The 17,693-nt window shown below is 44.8% G+C and overlaps 1 protein-coding gene across 1 annotated transcript in view; it reads left to right on the forward strand.

Moving 5' to 3' along the window:
* MRPL39 (mitochondrial ribosomal protein L39) overlaps positions 1 to 17,693 on the forward strand; it is a 211,353-nt gene that overhangs the window by 68,753 nt on the left and 124,907 nt on the right. The window contains exon 4 of the mRNA XM_077480042.1: positions 7,938 to 8,037. Within this exon, the coding sequence (XP_077336168.1) occupies positions 7,938 to 8,037 (100 nt within the window). The remainder of the gene's footprint in view (positions 1 to 7,937; positions 8,038 to 17,693) is intronic.

Here is a 17,693-nt window from a genome sequence, read left to right on the forward strand (position 1 = left end):
GTGGACCTATAGGAATTAAAGTCTAGAGGATATTGAATGGAAGAGATGGGTCTTAAAACACTTCAACGACAATCTTAGAATGTATCTCTTTATGATACTGTACACACATTGCTTGTTTAAAGTGGTTCTAAAGGCGGAAGTTTTTTTTTTTTTTTAAATCTTGATTTTATGCATTAAGATAAAAAACCTTCCGTGTGCAGCAGCCCCCCTAATATTTACCTTGGCTCCCATTTTGATCCAGCAATGTTGCACAAGATGATAAATAATTATTAAACGGACAACACGGCTGTTGCTTATCTTAACAGATGGGGGAAACAAGGAGCAGGTACCTACCTAAGCACTGGCAACCGAAATCCTTCTGTGGGCAGCAAAGCACTTGCTATCCCTGTCAGCAATCCACCTAAAGGTGAACCTGGACAGAGTGGCGCGGATTTCCTAAGCTGGTACCCTGTTCAGGAAGCAGAGTGATCTCTGAATCCGGAGGTCTTCAACGATTTGCAGTATGTGGGGACAGCCAGAGGTGGACCTGTTCGCCTCAAAGGAGAAAGGAGAATGCACAGGTTCCCCAGTTCTTTTCCCTAAACAATCTTGACGGATCACTAGGGAGAGATGCACTGGCGCATCCATGGAGATTTCACCTTTACTTGCCCCCCCCATTCCAGTTAATCCCACTGGTACTAAAGAAAATCCAGCTGGAAGGGGTACCAGTCATCCTAATTACTCAGTTTTGGCCGAAAAAGGACCTGGTTCTCAACCTTTCTGGGAATGGCGACCAAGCCTTGTTGGCATCTACCGCTCAGGCAGGATCTGTTAAGCAAAGGCCCAGTAAATCATCCAGAAGTGGCCAGGCTATCTCTCGCAGCCTGGTATCTGAGGAGCAACTGCTAAGGAGTAAGTGGTGTTCCGACCGTCTAATTAAAACATTTCTATCAAGTAGGAATATAGTAACAAGAACCATTTATACTAAAATCTGGGTGGTCTATAACTCATGGTGCAATTCAGCTGCCCAAGATCCAAGGAGCCTTGTTTCCATCTTGGAGTTTGTACAGGATGGGGCAGATAAAGGACTAGCAGTCAGTACCTTAAAAATACAGGTTGCTGCAATAGCGGTGATCAAGGCCAGCACCGGTCAAGAATTTCCCTAAGTGGGACCTGTCGGTAGTCCTACAATCCCTAGCAAGGAGTCCATTTGAACCTTTGGAACAAGCATCACTCAAATGTCTCATTATTAAAGCGGTGTTCCTGATTGCCATTACTTCAGCACGCAGGATCAGTGAGCTACACGCTTTGTCAATTAGGGTACCTTACCTGTCAGTGTTCCTGGATAGAGTTATTTTTAGGACAGACCCAAAGTTTTTACCTAAAGTAGCTTCATTGCATAATCGTTCACAGGACACTGAGCGCCCAACCTTCTGTGCTAACCCATCGGGGGAGAAGGAGGCCTTTTTTCATATGTTGGATGTCAAACGGTCTTTGTTACGCTACCTGGAAATTACAAAGGATTTTATACATACAGATTCATTATTTGTTGTTTTTTCGGGCTAAAAGAACGGTTGCCAGGCTTCTAAAGGATCATTAGCCAGATGGCTGAAGTTATCCATCTTGGAAGCATACTTGCATGCAGGTTTGTCTCCACCAGAGGGAATTTGTGCAACCAGAGCACTGGCGCCCACTTGGGCAGAAGGGGCTGGTGCCAACCCTGAACAAATTTGCAAGGCGGCAACGTGGTCAAGTTTCCGCACCTTTGCGCAACATTACAGGCTGGACCTCACATCTGCCAGTGATCAGGAATTTGGCAGGAAGGTTATGTAGGCTGCTGTCCTGCCCTAAAGGGGTAAGTCTCCGTTATCCTCTCAGGTGTTGTCCTGAAAGACGCCTTGGGAAAATTCAAGTTAGACATACCGGTAACTTGTTTTCCAGAAGTCTTTCAGGACAGCAACGACCCGGCCTGTTTGATGTACTATGCTGTGACTAACATATGTGCTTATGTGTTAAAGCTGGGGCTGGAGGTTCTCTGCTACAACTGAGGTGTGGTAGAGAGGTGCCTCCCTTTAAAGATTTGGAAGAAGGGGGTGTTTCCTGGTTTCCAATGGGAGAAGTCACGACCTCTCAGGTGCTGTCCGGAAAGACTCTGGAAAACAAGTTATCTGTAGAAATACCATGGTGTGGGTGGATCTCTGCCAGTCACGTGCTTTGTCCCACTCCTCCAAGCCTGTTATTCTGAATAAGAGGGAGGTGAAGCCTCCATTTAATCTACATGTAATATCCCACCCCCATTGTGTTTAGCTGGTTAGTGGAAATGGAGGAGGAGGGAGGGAGCAGGCTGTCATTTACCACTGTGTATATGGCCAAATGTGTGACTCTATAGTCACATGGACTGCTCAGATATGATGGGGAGGAAATACTCAGCATAGAAACTCACTGAAAACTGAGCATGTGCAGAGTTGCCACCACAGGCGCAAAATCCCTAGCTGAATTGGGGTCATGAACAGAAGGTGGAGATAGAGAGCGACAGGATCAACCAGGTTCTTTGCCGAATTCAAAAACAAATCTCAGTGACACCTTAGGGCTAGTACACATGGGCAGGGTATCAGCTGGTTGAACAGAAACCGCTTGCCAATCTACCCTCTTTCCGAAATTAAGACCTAGCGTGATTGTCGGTGATGGCTGCAATATAAGCCCTACCCTGTTTCCCCAAAAGTAAGCCCTACCCTGAAAATAAGACCTAGAAGGACTTTAACTAGGGCTTATTTGGGGGGTAGGGCTTATATTGCAGTCATCACGACAATCACGCTAGGTCTCATTTTCGGGGAAATAGGGTACCAGTGTGTACAGCAGCCTGTCCGACAGAAACGGGCATTCCGGAAAATCAGCTGATCAGTGCTTGCTGCTAAAGGGGGCAGTCCCCCCTATCAGAACACAATAGCTCACCAGGGAGATCACTGTACTAACGTTGCATAGTTAGTACAGCAAGCTCCTAATTTTTTTTCGTTCATGTGGTAAGTGAATCTAATGGGAGTGGTCTCATAATTATCAATCTGCTGCTGCACCTGCAGAGCTCTAATGAGGAAAAAAAAATCAATGAGCCAATCACACAAACGGGAAATTGTGTTTCTAGGGGAGGGCTGCCATATTGCATTGGATTTTACAGAAAATTACAGAGCTGCTGAATGAAAAGGAAAGGTCATTTTTAATAAGATTTAATTACAATATGACTTGAGTCGCAGTTGTATACGCTATACTATTTAAATTTTTTTTACTTGTTTTTTTTTCCCCCCCTCGAAAGTGGAGTTACACTTTAAGCTTCCTGGAGCGGTAGAGGGGGAGACTAGGAGAGGAGCACAGGTAGATGTTCTCAGTGCTGGCTTATCATGGACAACATTGATCTGTGCCCCCTTAGTCTATTTGGTTCCTGGGTTTCTGCCGCTCCCACAAGCCAAGAGATTGTCATTTGAGCTGAACATTTTTATCTCTATCTCACATCTTTCATCTTTCATCTTTCACATCACGTCAAGGTACCTTTTTTGTTTTTGTCTCTGTGAACCCATCCGTAGTAAATCTTGGAAGGCCATGCTGTGCCTGTTTGTGCATATAGATCTAGTGGTCTACACTTTCTTTGTCTGAGATAAACAAAGCATAAAGCATCGGTAGGAGGAACTAATACCCAATCCATACTAGACAATCGACTTCTCTGCTCTTTCTCCATAATCGATAGAACAGTCAGAATGAATCAGACCACCGGTGAGATTGTTCTACTACAATCCCCTCTTCCAGTAGGCCCCCCTTTGTGGAGGTGATTGGCTAGGGGCTCCTAGGGCCTCATGTGGACATGTATTTATATGCTGATTAGTAACGATGGACCAGAGCTGATTTTTGCTCTCACAAATGAGGAGACATTGTAAGGAAACCGCTCTTGTTTTTACATGACTCGGGTAGATGTCCTTAAACACATATGTGCTTCCTAATTTTAGATTTCCTAATTGCAAATATGTACACCTGAGAGATATTTGTCTGAGCATATTAAATGATGAACAGGAGGAAACCAGCTACTCAATTAGTTCCTAATGCATTCGGAGGATTGGGGCTTTTCATTTCCAATGAACATCACAAACTGCAGCTATGGGTTACAATCTTGCCACACGCTATGTGCCGCATTATTTACCAGCTATGTACAACACCGTTACTTTACAATAAATCTGTTGCTGGAAAGATTTTTTTTCTTCCTCGGCTTTCACAGTAATAATTTCTTAGAACAGTAAGGCCTCTTGCTGCACACAGACGTAATCATTTTATTGATGTTTATACTCAGGATCTTGTTGACAGATCTTCCGTTAAATGTTCTGTAAAGATCTTGCATATACACAGATATAGGCATGTAATCATATGCGTATATATGCATTCAAATTCTTCTTCATGCTCTTCTAGTTTCTAGTGTTGTGATATTCACATGTATACATGCTTAGGCCCCTTCTACACAGGGTGGGCTCCATTGGAGTCTGCCTGTTCGGCGGGAAATCTGTCCGCTGTCCCCTGCTGAGCAGGCGGATGGCTGGTCCGTGTCTGCTCCTCTTATGTGGAGCAGACACAGTACGTGCTCCTCTATGGGTGGTCAGATGTCAATGGACATTTACACCCTACTGCGATCCGATCTGGAATAGAACGGATCCCCATCCATCTTTTTTCAGTGAACAGGATTAGATGGGGTGTCAACAAAATGTCCGTTGACACCCGCCGCTCCATAGAGGAGACTGGAGGGTCCGGTCGGGTCTGCCTGAAGAACAGACAGGTGGACCCGATCAGTACGCTAGTGTGAAAGGGGCCTAATGCGTGTAAATTACTATTAATTTTCATTAATGGCTCCGTACTCATTCTTGTATTACTGATCTTTACATAGCTGTGTGCAATGCTTCATAGACAACAATGCACTTGTGTTCAGATCAGTAAAAAAGGTGGTGTTTTTTTAGGTTGCTTGCACCCTGCACGCTTCTAAAGTGCACAGATGTGTGAATAGCTGGTTAAGGATGCTGTTGAGTGATGGCTCCTTAAAGCAGAGTTCTACCCAAAAGTGGAACTTCCGCTTTTGGGGGGGGGGGAGTGGGTCCCTACTTTAGAGAGGGACTTCCTGTCCCACTTCCTCCTTCCGCCTACGGGCTGCCTAGGTGACTCCTCCTCTCCCTCTCGGCAATCTTCTGTTACACGTGACGGGTCCCAGAAGATTGCGTGTCCACTGGAAGAGCGCAGTACGCGCCCGGCTGTGATGCCATAAGTTGTCACAGCCGGGTGCCCACAGTTTCAATGGAGGTGCTGAGGAGAGGAGGGGGAACAGGTGTCTGTTTATTAAAAGTTAGCAGCTAAATTTTTTGTAGCTACTGACTTTTAATCTATCACCTATTCATTGGTTGGTAAGGACACCATCAGGGTGGTTGTAAAGATGCCACAACCCGCCAACGTCCATAACAAACCAGTGATAATGCCCCCCCGTACCTACTTCATGGTCAGCATTCTTAACTCCTCTTGCGCAGGAGCAATGCTACTATGGAAGGGGGAAGGAGCTGGATGGACAGCGGGTGGGTCAGCCTGGAGAGGCTCAAAGAATGTGAGGGGAGGAGAGGGGGGCGGTTGGAGCTGGATGGCTGCAGAATTCCAGCGCTACCCCAGCAGTGTATGGGGAGGAGTGCGATGAGGCATTGTTTGCATATCCGCTCATTGTTAAGGAAGCTGCCATGTTTTCTGCTCCTTAACCATTACATATTTTCTGGTTGCTAAGAACACCAGCGGGTGCCCAATCGTTAACATTCAGCATCTTTGTGCCATGTGACCCCAGAAACGCACCTAAAACATACCCTGTGTGCTTTTTTTTTTTTGTGCATTTTCCATTAACTTAAAGCGTTTGTTACCCCAACATTTCATATTCCTGATATGTGCTTGCTGTACCATGTACTTGTAGGAGAAAGTCTCATACTTGTCCTGACACACCCCCCCCACTCCCGCAGCCATTCGCCGGGATGGGAAGCTCAGTGTACTGCTTCTCCTCCCCCCCAACTCTTATGCAGCTGAGAACAGAGGCAACAGGGGGATGGCAATCACTTTTCTAAAAAAGGGGAAAAAAATAATAATAAATAATAAAAAAATATTTTTTTAATCTATACACCAATGTGTTATCTTTCATTTCTATTTCAGACTGAGTGGCTTGTTTTACAAGGTGATCGCTTACAATCACTTTAAATGGAAGTTGCATCTTTGGTGCACTTTTGCAGGACTTTTAAACTGCAGGGCAGCAATGTGAAATGTGCCTTTTAGTGCGGCAGAAGTGCATAGGTGTGAAAGGGGCTCTTAGACCCCTTTCACACTGGGTTGTTTTGCAGGCGCTATTGCGCTAAAAATAGCGCCTGTAAACCGACCTGAAACAGCCGCTGCTGTCTCTTCAGTGTGAAAGTGCCGCTAAAAATATATATTTTTTTTAGTATAACACTAAAACACATAGTAAAGCGGGACCTCCCACTTAGTATTCAGTTTGAAGTGATGTGTTCTCAGTATCTGCAGAATAGAGAGAGAGATGAGGATTTCCCCGAAGTCCTTGACACGTACCTAAGTTGGGGGCTTTTTTTACTGACCTCTTACTTTCATTAGCTGTGGGAACCCTTTTGAAAGTTTTTAAGGATCCTGTTACAAGTAATACAAGAAATACAGGTGGGCGAATTCACATTCAAAATTACCAAGCGTAATTTGCCAAATACAATTACTCCGAACAACCAACTCATTTTAGTGTGATGTAATCAGTCTGTAAAAAAAACTTTTTGTTTGTGTAGCTGAGCTGGCCCTTTAGATACATAAATCAAATAGTGTATCAATGTGCTAATGATTTTTTATCAAACATATTGTACAAATCTGAAGTCTCATAGCAAAAATATAAATATAAAATATGAAAATAAACAAAGTCCAAAAAGGGTTAATCCACCGTGCTGAACAAATGGTGACTTCCAAAGCCATGGTCTTGTGATTGACCACCACCATCCAATCTATGTGCTTACCAAAAAGCACTGTGTGTTGTCTTTCTTTAATCCTCCATGTAGGCGAGTAGATATGTCTCCACCAAATCCCAGACTATTCTCATATAATCCTCCAGTTAATATAGTTCTCAAAAGACAAAAACGGCCATCACTGTGTACCCGTAGTCTGAGCCCCCGGGAATATCCCTACAGGGCCAAAGGTCCCCTCTATCAGAAAATTCTCAGCCCGAGGCCCAGGCCCGGGGAGATAAACCCTGCATCTGCTCCCCCCCCCCCACCCAACCGCCCCCCACCTCATCTGGGTAGGACTCAATGGGTGGGGGGAACTAGTATCTCCAAAGTGCAGAGGATACATGGGTGGGAAAGGGGAAGCACGGGCAAGGTATGTTAAGTATGGGGGGGGAACCCCGGTTGGTTCAGGGCGGTCTCCATTCTCGTCATGCAGTAAGGAGATGACATCGTCATGATGTTCTAAGGGCAACACCCTCTGGAGAGGGAGGACAAATTGAAGCCACAAATCCCATGTCGCTTTATATATTTTTTATATTTATTTTTATTTTTGCTATGGGACTCTTCAGATTTCTACAATATGTTTTTTGATGGAAAATCATTAGCACATTAATACACTGTTTGATTTATGTATTTAAAGGGCCACAAACCGTTTTTTTATTTTATTTATTTATTTATTTACACATTTTTCCACTGATCTAGTGGTGAATATTAGCTGCAGCCTAGCCCTGCATTATAGAATATTTGGAATTTGTTTTGCGCCGGTGGCACACACTAAACTAAGATGTAATCTGTCTGGTTGCCATAGGATTTAACCTTTTGGATATAACTGTTCATTGCACTACTTTGACGGATAAGTCTGTATTAACCAGGTAATGCTAGTAATAGGATTTCTAATTCCTTTCTCCTGGATTTCAGGCGTATTGGCGTTCCTGTGCTGCAATACTGGGACATGTGTTAGAACAGGCTTTCAAAGAGGATTACATGGTGACTCTCGTCAGAGCTCCAGACATACCAGGTGAGGTTTTCAGTTTTTATTTTTTTGTATTGATAATATTATTAAAAGGATACCTGAAAGCATGTCTGCTAAGTGTTGGCCAGACGGGTGGAGTGTGATGTATGAAAACTATGGACACCTCTGTGTTGCTGTTTAGTCCGTCTCTTGACTATCAAAGTGCCATCCATGTTCTGCCGTCTATGATTTCTGTGAATTTAGTCATTTACAAAACTTTTTTATTCTATCTCGCTGTTAGATATTTTGATTGCTTGGTAAACTTTGCTTAAAGATTGAAGTGATTTGAAAATGTCTCTCCTTTTTTTTTTCCCCCCTACAAAAATAACAAACATGTTATACTTCCCTCCTCTGTGCAGTGGATTTGTACAGAGCAGCCCCGATCCTCCTCTTCTAGGTCCCTCTTCTGTGCTCCTGGCCCCTCCCTCCTGTTGAGTTCCCCCGATAGCAAGCAGCTTGCTATGGGGGCATCTGAGCCAAGTCACAGCTCCGTGTGTCCATTCAGACATGGAGCTGCAATCCAGCCCTGCCCCCTCTCCCTCTCTCACCTGATTGGCTGAGACACGGCAGCAGCACCATTGGCTCCTGCTGCTGTCAGTCAAAGTTAGCCAATCAGGATGTAAAGTCCCAGACAGCCAAGACACTTGAAGTATAGCTTCACCGAGCGGGCTCACTGTTTCTACCAGCATGTCAAACAACAAGTCCTGCACTCTTAACCCCCGCGGCGCTGCACACTGATGATGCTCCTCCTTCTGATCATACCGACAAGCCGCTCCTTAACGCGGTGTGCTGACAGCTTTCCTCCATAGAGCACTATTTTGTTTTCTGCCTTTCAGCCGCCTCGTCGAGGAAGAGAGGACTGGACGGGGGCGCTCCACAACGACACCCCCGTACCGGGCAGCACCAGGGGTGAGGGACCGCCCCATTTTCAGCTATATTAGCGGCGTGTTTTCTCTTTCGGCAAAGTGCATAAAACGCTATTTTCGCCCGAAATTTTTGGTGCATCCCTAGTTAATAACTATTTCGGAGGAGAGAATGTAGGGTGGCCAGGCAGAGAAATCCTCTAGGAAGTGTGACACCAGTTCAGGAGGCTGATAAACCACATCAATCCTGAGAGAAACTGGAAAAAAAAGGCAAATTGAGTGCGCTTCAAGAGTTGGGGAATAGAGAGGGAGGCAAAGGAAGAACTTTTAAAAGTGCTTTATGGGAATGAGATTCCAACTGCTCCTCACTTTTGCCTGTGAGGGAAGTCAAGTGGAGGTCACCATAGGAGAGGGCAGATAAAGAGGCAGGCTTAGATTCTTGAAGCCAGGTTCCAATAACGGCAAGTTGACAGATTTTGAGATAAAAAGGTCATGGAAAGCGGTGAGCTTGTTACAGACAGCGGGCATTGCAGAGGTCTGGTTGATGGGGGAATCATGGAGGAATAGAGGTGGAACACTAAATGATACATATAAACAACATTTTTACAACATTAAAGTGTTAGGCTACTTTCATACTGAGGGGTGGTGATGGCGGTAAAAAGTCCTGCAAGCAGCATTTTGTATACACCACTCCTGGCATTAGAATTAATGGGCACCGCTGCCAAAGCACTTTGGTAGCGGCACTTTTTGGCCACTAGCGGGACGCTTTTTAACCCCTGCTAGCGTCCGAGTAAAGGGTTAAAAGTGCCCGCAAAGCGCCGCTGCCAAAGCGCTTTGCAGACACTTTGGTGGCGGTGCCCATTCATTCTAATGCCAGGAGTGGTGTATACAAAATGCTGCTTGCAAGACTTTTTCTAACATCCTGCAAGCGCACCGCTCCAGTGCGAAAGCACTGGGGCTGCAGAGGAGGTCTTTTTCAGGTGCTTTATGGGTGCTATTTTTAGCCCAAAAGCACCTGAAAAATGGCCCGGTGTGAAAGGGGTCTTACTAAACCCAGTAATATGAAAATAGTTAATCCGCCCCCACACAGTGTCCACAGCTTATAAATCTTCTTTTTTACATTAAAATATTGCCGGTATATACCCTTTTGGATGATCTGTATACCACAGTTACAACATAAACTGCACAGTTTCTCCAGTGCTGAGAGTTCAGGTAGGAGGAGATTTCCACTACAGCCTGTATACACGCCCACATGTATGATGTCTATATCATGTGACCGGGCTATCTGAGAACAAGTAAATGTTCACTCCAGCACAAAAGACACAACTGAGCATGAGCATTTTTGACAAGTTATATCAACACCACAGTGGATGTTTCCCTATGAGACTGGGTAGAGGGGGTTGTGTCCATTCCCTCCATTCATTTGTCAGCTTACACTCATCTCCCTGCTCTATGCTGTGCTGTGTGTGAATACAGATCCTCCTTGCCTGCCCTCTGGAGCTGAGAAAAATCCTTTTATCGGTGTGTTTTAGAAAGCTTTAGAGAAGGGGAAGCTGTAGAGATGGCTGCAGATAAACGGGTATAATGCTTGTAGGAGGATATGTTTTATCTCTGTGTACCAACTGAGGCCAGTCACTTCACTGGGTTTATGTAACGGGTGTAGTACAGTATATGTAAAGGCTTTAAAGTTGTTTTAACCCCTTACATATACAAAGTGAAGTGACTGGCCTCAGATGAAAGAGATTAAACAAATCCTCTTACATAAGTTGTACCTGTTTATCTGCAGTCTTCTCTCCTCTACATCTGTTTAAAATGCTGAATTACAAAGCATGTTCAGAAAAAAGAGGGCAGAGAGCTGAAGTTACACATGGCAGAGCTCAGTAAGGAGAGCACTGAGAGCCGATTGAAGGGAAGTGTCACCACAGCCAGGGTCCTTTTCTACAGCTCCTAGCAGGACGCGCAGGCTTTTCCATTCTTGCTGTGGCTGCTTTTGAAAGAAAATAACTATAAAAAATTGAACCATTTTTATGAACCTGGAATGCATTTACCATATTTAGAGTGGTTGTAAAGGTTCATTTTTATAAAAATAAAAAACGTTATACCTACCTGCTCTGTGCAAAGGTTTTGCACAGAGCAGCCCCATCCTCCTCTTCTGGGGTGCCCCACTGGCGCTCCTGTCTTCTCCCCTTTACCAGGTGCCCCCATGGAAAGCCCTTTTCCCTGGGGGCACCTGTGCAGATCCCTCCCCCCCCCCCCCGCTCTCGAGTCACTGGATTTGATTGACCGCAGCTGGAGCCAGTGGCTCCTTCTGCTATCATCAATCTGTCCACTGAGGAGAGAGAGCTGGGCTCATGCACATCGCTGAGTCGGATCGGGCTCAGGTAAGAGATACGAGGAAAAAAAATAGCAAAAAGAGGGCACACCAGCCTTGTGCATTATCCTTTGATTATATTTATTAACCACTTGCTTACTGGGCACTTAAACCCCCCTCCTGTTCAGACCAATTTTCAGCTTTCAGCGCTGTCACACTTTGAATGGCAATTGTGCGGTCATACAACACTGTACACAAATGACATTTTTATAATTTTTTTCCCACAAATAGAGCTTTCTTTTGGTGGTATTTGATCACCTTTGTGGGTTTTATTTTTTGTTTAAAAAAAAATGTAAAAAGACCGAATTTAAAAAAAAAAAAAAATCTTTTATATTTTGTTATAAAATTTTAAAACCGGTAAGTTTTCTCCTTCATTGATGTACGATGATGAGGCGACACTGATGGGCAGTGATGGGCACTGATGGGTGGCAATAATGGGCACTGATCGCTTAGACTGATAGGTAGCACTGCTAGGTGTCACTGATTGGCACCACTGGTGGGCATTGATAGGTGGCACTGTGGGCAATGGCAGGTGGCACTGGCAGGGGGTACTAGTGGGCACAGGTGAGGCATAATTGCCTCTTCCTCTTCGAGACCAATGTCCCTTGCAGATGAGCCAGTTTTCTACTTTTTTTCTCCACGCGCTGTTAGCGTGAGGGAAAAAAAAACCTGATTACCGAGCTTTTGTTTACATCATGTGATCAGCTGTCATTGGCTGACAGCTGATCACATGGTAAGGAGCCAGGACCAGCCCCTTACTCGGATCGGTTATCACCCGAGTCTCAGTGACTCGGTGATCACAGCGCGCTACGCAGGGTGCATGCACAGGGGAGGCCGTCCTATGACGGCCTCCCGGAAATTCAGGTCCGCACTGTGCCCGTCATTTGGCTATAGCGCGGCCGTCAAGCGGTTAAAAGAAAAAGTATTAAAAACGACTCGTAAGGATGGAAAGAAGCACAATGTAACAGTTGGATTATGATAATTCATCTAGTGGTAGCAGTCTCCATATCCTAGAGAGAGGAACCACTGCTGACTGACGCGTTTCGAAGGATTACCTTCTTCCTCATAGCCTCTTCTATTCTCTTTTTTGACTACTAAGATACCCCGATCCTGGAGGGCAGCAAGGCCTGAGATATTATCCACTCTCAACTTTGGATCGCCGGGTCAACAGATTTGTGCGCAAGAGTATTTGTTTTGCTGCTAAAGAGATGGGAGGGGGATGGGGGCAGCTGCAGCAAAGAAAGTTTTTCACTTTAGTGCATTGAGGTGAAGAACTCTGAGACCTTACAATCCCTTTAAAGTAAAGGTTTAATTAGGCTTCAAATGTATTTTTCACCCTAACATTGCACCCTTCAAAATCCCGCTTGAACCTACTGTAGGACATCAGATGCATTAACTTTTTTTTTTTGTTTGGATCTTCTAACGTTAATTACTCATGTACAGCAGCAAAAGACAGAAATAGACGTGGACTTGAAATAATAAGTGAGGGGCCTGGGCTGTGTTAATTAGTGCGTTTATTACAGCATGTTAATGAAAACAAGGAATTGTAATGACTTGGTAATTAGAGGGGTAGTGTAAGGTGGGCAGTGCCAGGGAATGGAGATTGCATATTGTGATCTCTCATTACACAGCCTCTACCCAGCATCTGTCATAATGAGACCTCAGCCTGGCTCACTTCATAATTAAATGTGCACGTTGTTTATGTATTTCCAGCATGGTGAAATTCCTCTCCGTAATTGTCACTTTTCATATTGTTGATATGATTGGGGTCACAAACTCATTTCTCTTTTTTTTTCTTCTTCTGTTTGGCATAACAAACTGTTTGTTCATCCACACAATTCTTCTGACTCACATAACTTATCAACTGCGTAGAAAGTCACCAAAGTGTAGACAGTGTTTTTCCCTTTGTGGACAGTGTTATCTGTCACTTCCGCTCCGCAGAGCCGCCATTTTGTGCCTATTGACATTATCTATGCAAAAACAATTTACTGGTGATGTGACATTATAACTGTTTACACCTCATCATTAAAATCTCTCATGCATATGCCAGGACTGCTATTGTGAAGAGTAATGTATTCTAATAACTGTATGCAGGTAATACTTGTACTCTTAGTATTCAGTATACAAACAAATTGGATCATTTTATCCTCATTTGTGTGCTGATCAAGCTGTCCATTAAAAAAAACTGACCGTGATGGAGTTAGGACTCTGCAACATTGCCAGGGGAGCTTACAACAGTTAAAGGGATTGTAAAGGTTTGCGTTTTTTATTTTATTTTAACAACTTGCTGACTGCCGCATGTAGATATACATCAACTTTAATAAGGGGGCCCCCAGATCCTTGCCCCCCATCCTATGTGAATGAGTATGGGGTACATTGTACCCCTACCCATTCACCAGGGGGAAATAAGTGTTAATAAAAAAAAACACACTAGACAGGTTTTTCATGTAATTTATTAGGCTGCTCCGGGGGGTCTCTTCCGACTTCAGGGGTCTCTTCTGACTCCTCCACTCTCCGGGCCTCTTCTCCTGCTCTCTGGCCTCTTCTCCCGCTCTCTGGCCTCTTTTCCCGCTCTCTGGCCTCTTTTCCCGCTCTCTGGCCTCTTCTCCCGCTCTCTGGCCTCTTCTCCCGCTCTCTGGCCTCTTCTCCCGCTCTCTGGCCTCTTCTCCCGCTCTCTGGCCTCTTCTCCCGCTCTCCGGTTCTTCTCCTGGGCTCCTCCGCTATCTTCTGCTCTTTTGCCGCTCTTTTGCTAGCATTAGCCCGGTCTTTACTGTCGTCTTCTTCCCTCTTCTCTTTTGTTGTTGACACAAAGCTCTCTCCCGCTGTAATGCTGTGTGCGAGGTGCGCAACGACATATTTAGGCATGGGGTGTGGTCACTGGGTGATGTCACCCGGTGACCCCGTCCCTTATGACGTCACAGTCCCAGCATGCTCCGATAAAAGTGGCGAGATTGACACAATATAGGCAAACCCCTCCCAGAGAGCTAATTATTCTGTGATTGGCCACAGACAAAGTCGCCTGGCCTGGGGGCGACTTGAAGTCGTGTTGTAAGTCGCTCAAAGTCACCTTGCAAAGTCGCTCTGTATGTCGTGTTGCCTCAGTGTGAACCAACCGTTAGTTACTGACCCGGCTTGTTCCTGACCTGTCACCTGCTTGCTCCAGTCCTCGACCCCAAGTTGTCTTATGTATACCTTCTCCCTGCTTCTGTGTTTGATCTCGGCTATCCACCTGACTTTGTCTGCTCTGTTATTCACCTGGCTCCTGATCCTGGCTTGTACTGACTATTCTTCTGACACTGTGATTCTGCATACCTCCCACACCTCACAGGCACCATCTGCCTGCAGCCTCTGCTCATTACATCTGCAGTATCCCTGAATCCTTCTGCAAGCAACTCTGCAGGCAACCTGTGCTACTTTGTGCCTGACTCCTCCTGTCTCACCTCCAGGGGAGTCCGGAGACCTAGCTGCAAGGGAAGCCCTCTCTCCATTGGCTTCCAGCACCCGGTACGTGATAAAGGGGGAAATTAAGCCTTCATCAATCTACATGTAATATCCTGCCCCCCATTGTGTTTAGCTGGTTACTGGGCATGGAGGAGGGATGGAGTGGGCTGTCATCTACCACTGTGTATATGCCCACATGTGTGACTATAGTCACATGGGCTGCTCAGATGTGATGGGGAGGAAATGCACATCATAGAACCTCACTGAAAACTGAGCATGTGCAGAGTTACCCCCACATATGTTAAATTCCTAGCTGAATAGGGATCAGCAGCAGGATCAACCATTTTTTTATGCATACAGAGAACAGGAAACAAATCCCATAGTGACGGAGTGAGTATGAGCAGCATTTAATACACCATTTATTGATAGTTTTTTATAATGTGGGTTTAACACTTCAAAGCTTATCTAAACCCCAAAAACACTGCGAGTCGAGTTAATGCCAAAGAGCTTCATTTTGTTCTTATCCGATCACAGCACTTTCTCCCGATCCTTCTCTGAATCATTTAGATGTTCATTGGCCGACTTCAGATGGGTCTGTACATGTTCCTTCCCAAGGAGGGGGACCTTGCGGGCACTGCAGGATTTCAGCCCAAGGTGGCGTAATGTATTACCAATGGTTTGATTGGTGACTGTGGTCCCAACTGCCTTGAAATCATTCTCAAGCGCCTCCTGTGTAGTTCAGGGCTGATCCCTACCTTTTTTTCATGATCATCCTTACCCCATGAGACAAAATCTTCAGATCAAGTGTAATTTGATGGTTATTTTGTATTTCTTCCATTTGAAAATAATCGCTTTAACAGTGGTCTCCTTCTCACCAAGCTTCTCGCTGATGGTCTTGTAACCCATTCCAGCCTTGTGCAGGTCTAAAATCTTGTCCCTGACATCCTTTGACAGCTGTTTGGTCTTGCCCATGATGGTGGGTTTGAATGGAAGAAAGAGATTCCGTGGACTGGTATCTTTTATACAAATGACGAGTTGTCGTTAGGAGAACCTTCTTAAATTAACAGGACTAATCTGTACCACATGAGCACATACTGTAGCCAATCAGTGGGAGCCAGAATTATTGTTGGTTGGTGGGGGATCAAATACTTATTTTACTCACTGAACTGCAACTCCATTTATAACATTTGTATCATGCGTTTTTTTTCTGGATTTTTGGCTGAAATTCTGTCTATGATTTAAAATACACCTACGATAACAATTATAGGCCCTTCATTTCTTTGTAAGTGGGCAATCTTACAAAATCTGCCGGGGATCAAATAATTATTTTCCCCACTGTATTTTTATATATATATATATATATATATATATATATATATATAAATGTTTTGCCTTTTTACAAAGTGAGGGTTCATATACTTTAAGCACCTCTGGTATTTTTAGAAAAAAAAAAATCTAAATATGGGCACGTGGAATGAAATCATTCATAGTAACATACAGTACACTATGCATAATCAGCTAGATGTACTAACCACATACACTTCTAAAATACAATATTTTGCTATGGTGACCCTATTAACATGGGGGGAAATGATCTAATGCTAGGTCTGCTTTAAAGAAAAATATACAAGATTTGATGTTGCGTAGATTGGTTCTATTGCTGGCAATAGAAGATCCTTCAGGAACAAGCTACAAAGCACCAGCAGATAAAGAAATGGTTTGTATGCTGTAAGGATGGAGAGAGCTGTGAATTGCTCCCAGCAGTCTCATCCACTAGAAACATTACACTGCTCAGGAATGGTAGAATTGTCCTTTATATTTTATTGGCTGTGCTAATGTAATAAAAACCTGCTAGGCCACTTTGGTTTCAAACCTATTCCGTTAAGCAGATCTTTCCTTAATACTGTATCTCTTAAAGTGAGGCTGGAATGAGGGTAAAATGCCCAGCTTTGGTTACTTAACCACTTCCGGACCCCCCACCGTCGTTATACGTCGGTACTTTGAAGAGGAGTATCGTTGTTATGGCCGCAGCTAGCAACCATAACCCCCGGTATCCTCTTCTTCAGTGGGTGGTCCGCTTCAAGATAAAAGTGGTCTCTGTGGCAGATTCGCTGCAAGATCACTTTTATTGACAGCGGGAGAGCCCCCCCGCCACACAGGAGGCAATCAGATGCTGCCCCTTGTGTGACATGGAGACGAATGAGGTGAAGATGACCCCCACTTGTCTCCATGTCATTGCAGGGCTGAAGCGATGTCAAAATGTCACTTCTGCCCATAGCTCTCAAAGGGCCTTTTTTTATTATTATTGCATTTTAGTGTAAATATGAGATCTGAGGTCTTTTTGACCCCAGATCTCATATTTAAGAGGACCTGTCATGCTTTTTTTCTGTAAGGGCCGGTTCACACAGCGAGCCGCGGCGAGGCGTCTCCGACTTACCTCGCCGCGACTTGCGGGGAGCTCAGCGGCGACTTGCAGAGGACTTCTGCATAGAAGTCAATGCAAGTCGCCCCCGAAGTCGCCCCGAAGTAGTACAGGAACCTTTTTTCTGAGTCGGAGCGACTCGAGTCGCTCCTCTCAGAACGGTTCCATAGTACTGAATGGGGGCGACTTGCGGGAGCGAGGCGAGGCGAGCCGTGTCGCCTCGCCTCGCGTCGCAGTGTGAACCGGCCCTTACAAGGGATGTTTACATTCCTTGTAATAGGAATAAAAGTGAAAATTTTTTTAAAAAGAAACAGTGTAAAAACAAAACATAAAATAAATAAGAATTTTTTTTTTCTAAATGCGCCCGTCCCGACAAGCTTGCGTTCAGAAGTGAACGCATACGTGAGTAGCGCCCGCATATGAAAATGGTGTTCAAACCACACATGTGAGGTATCGCCGCGATCGGTAGAGCGAGAGAAATAATTCTACCCTAGACCTCCACTGTAACTCAAAACATGCAACCTGTAGATTTTTTTTTTTTGTTGCCTATGGAGATTTTTAAGGG

Source organism: Lithobates pipiens, unplaced genomic scaffold (genome assembly GCF_037356315.1).
Source record: "Lithobates pipiens isolate NorthernLeopardFrog02 unplaced genomic scaffold, aLitPip1_a1.2 Scaffold_16, whole genome shotgun sequence".
In the NCBI taxonomy this organism is placed as follows: Eukaryota; Metazoa; Chordata; class Amphibia; order Anura; family Ranidae; genus Lithobates; species Lithobates pipiens.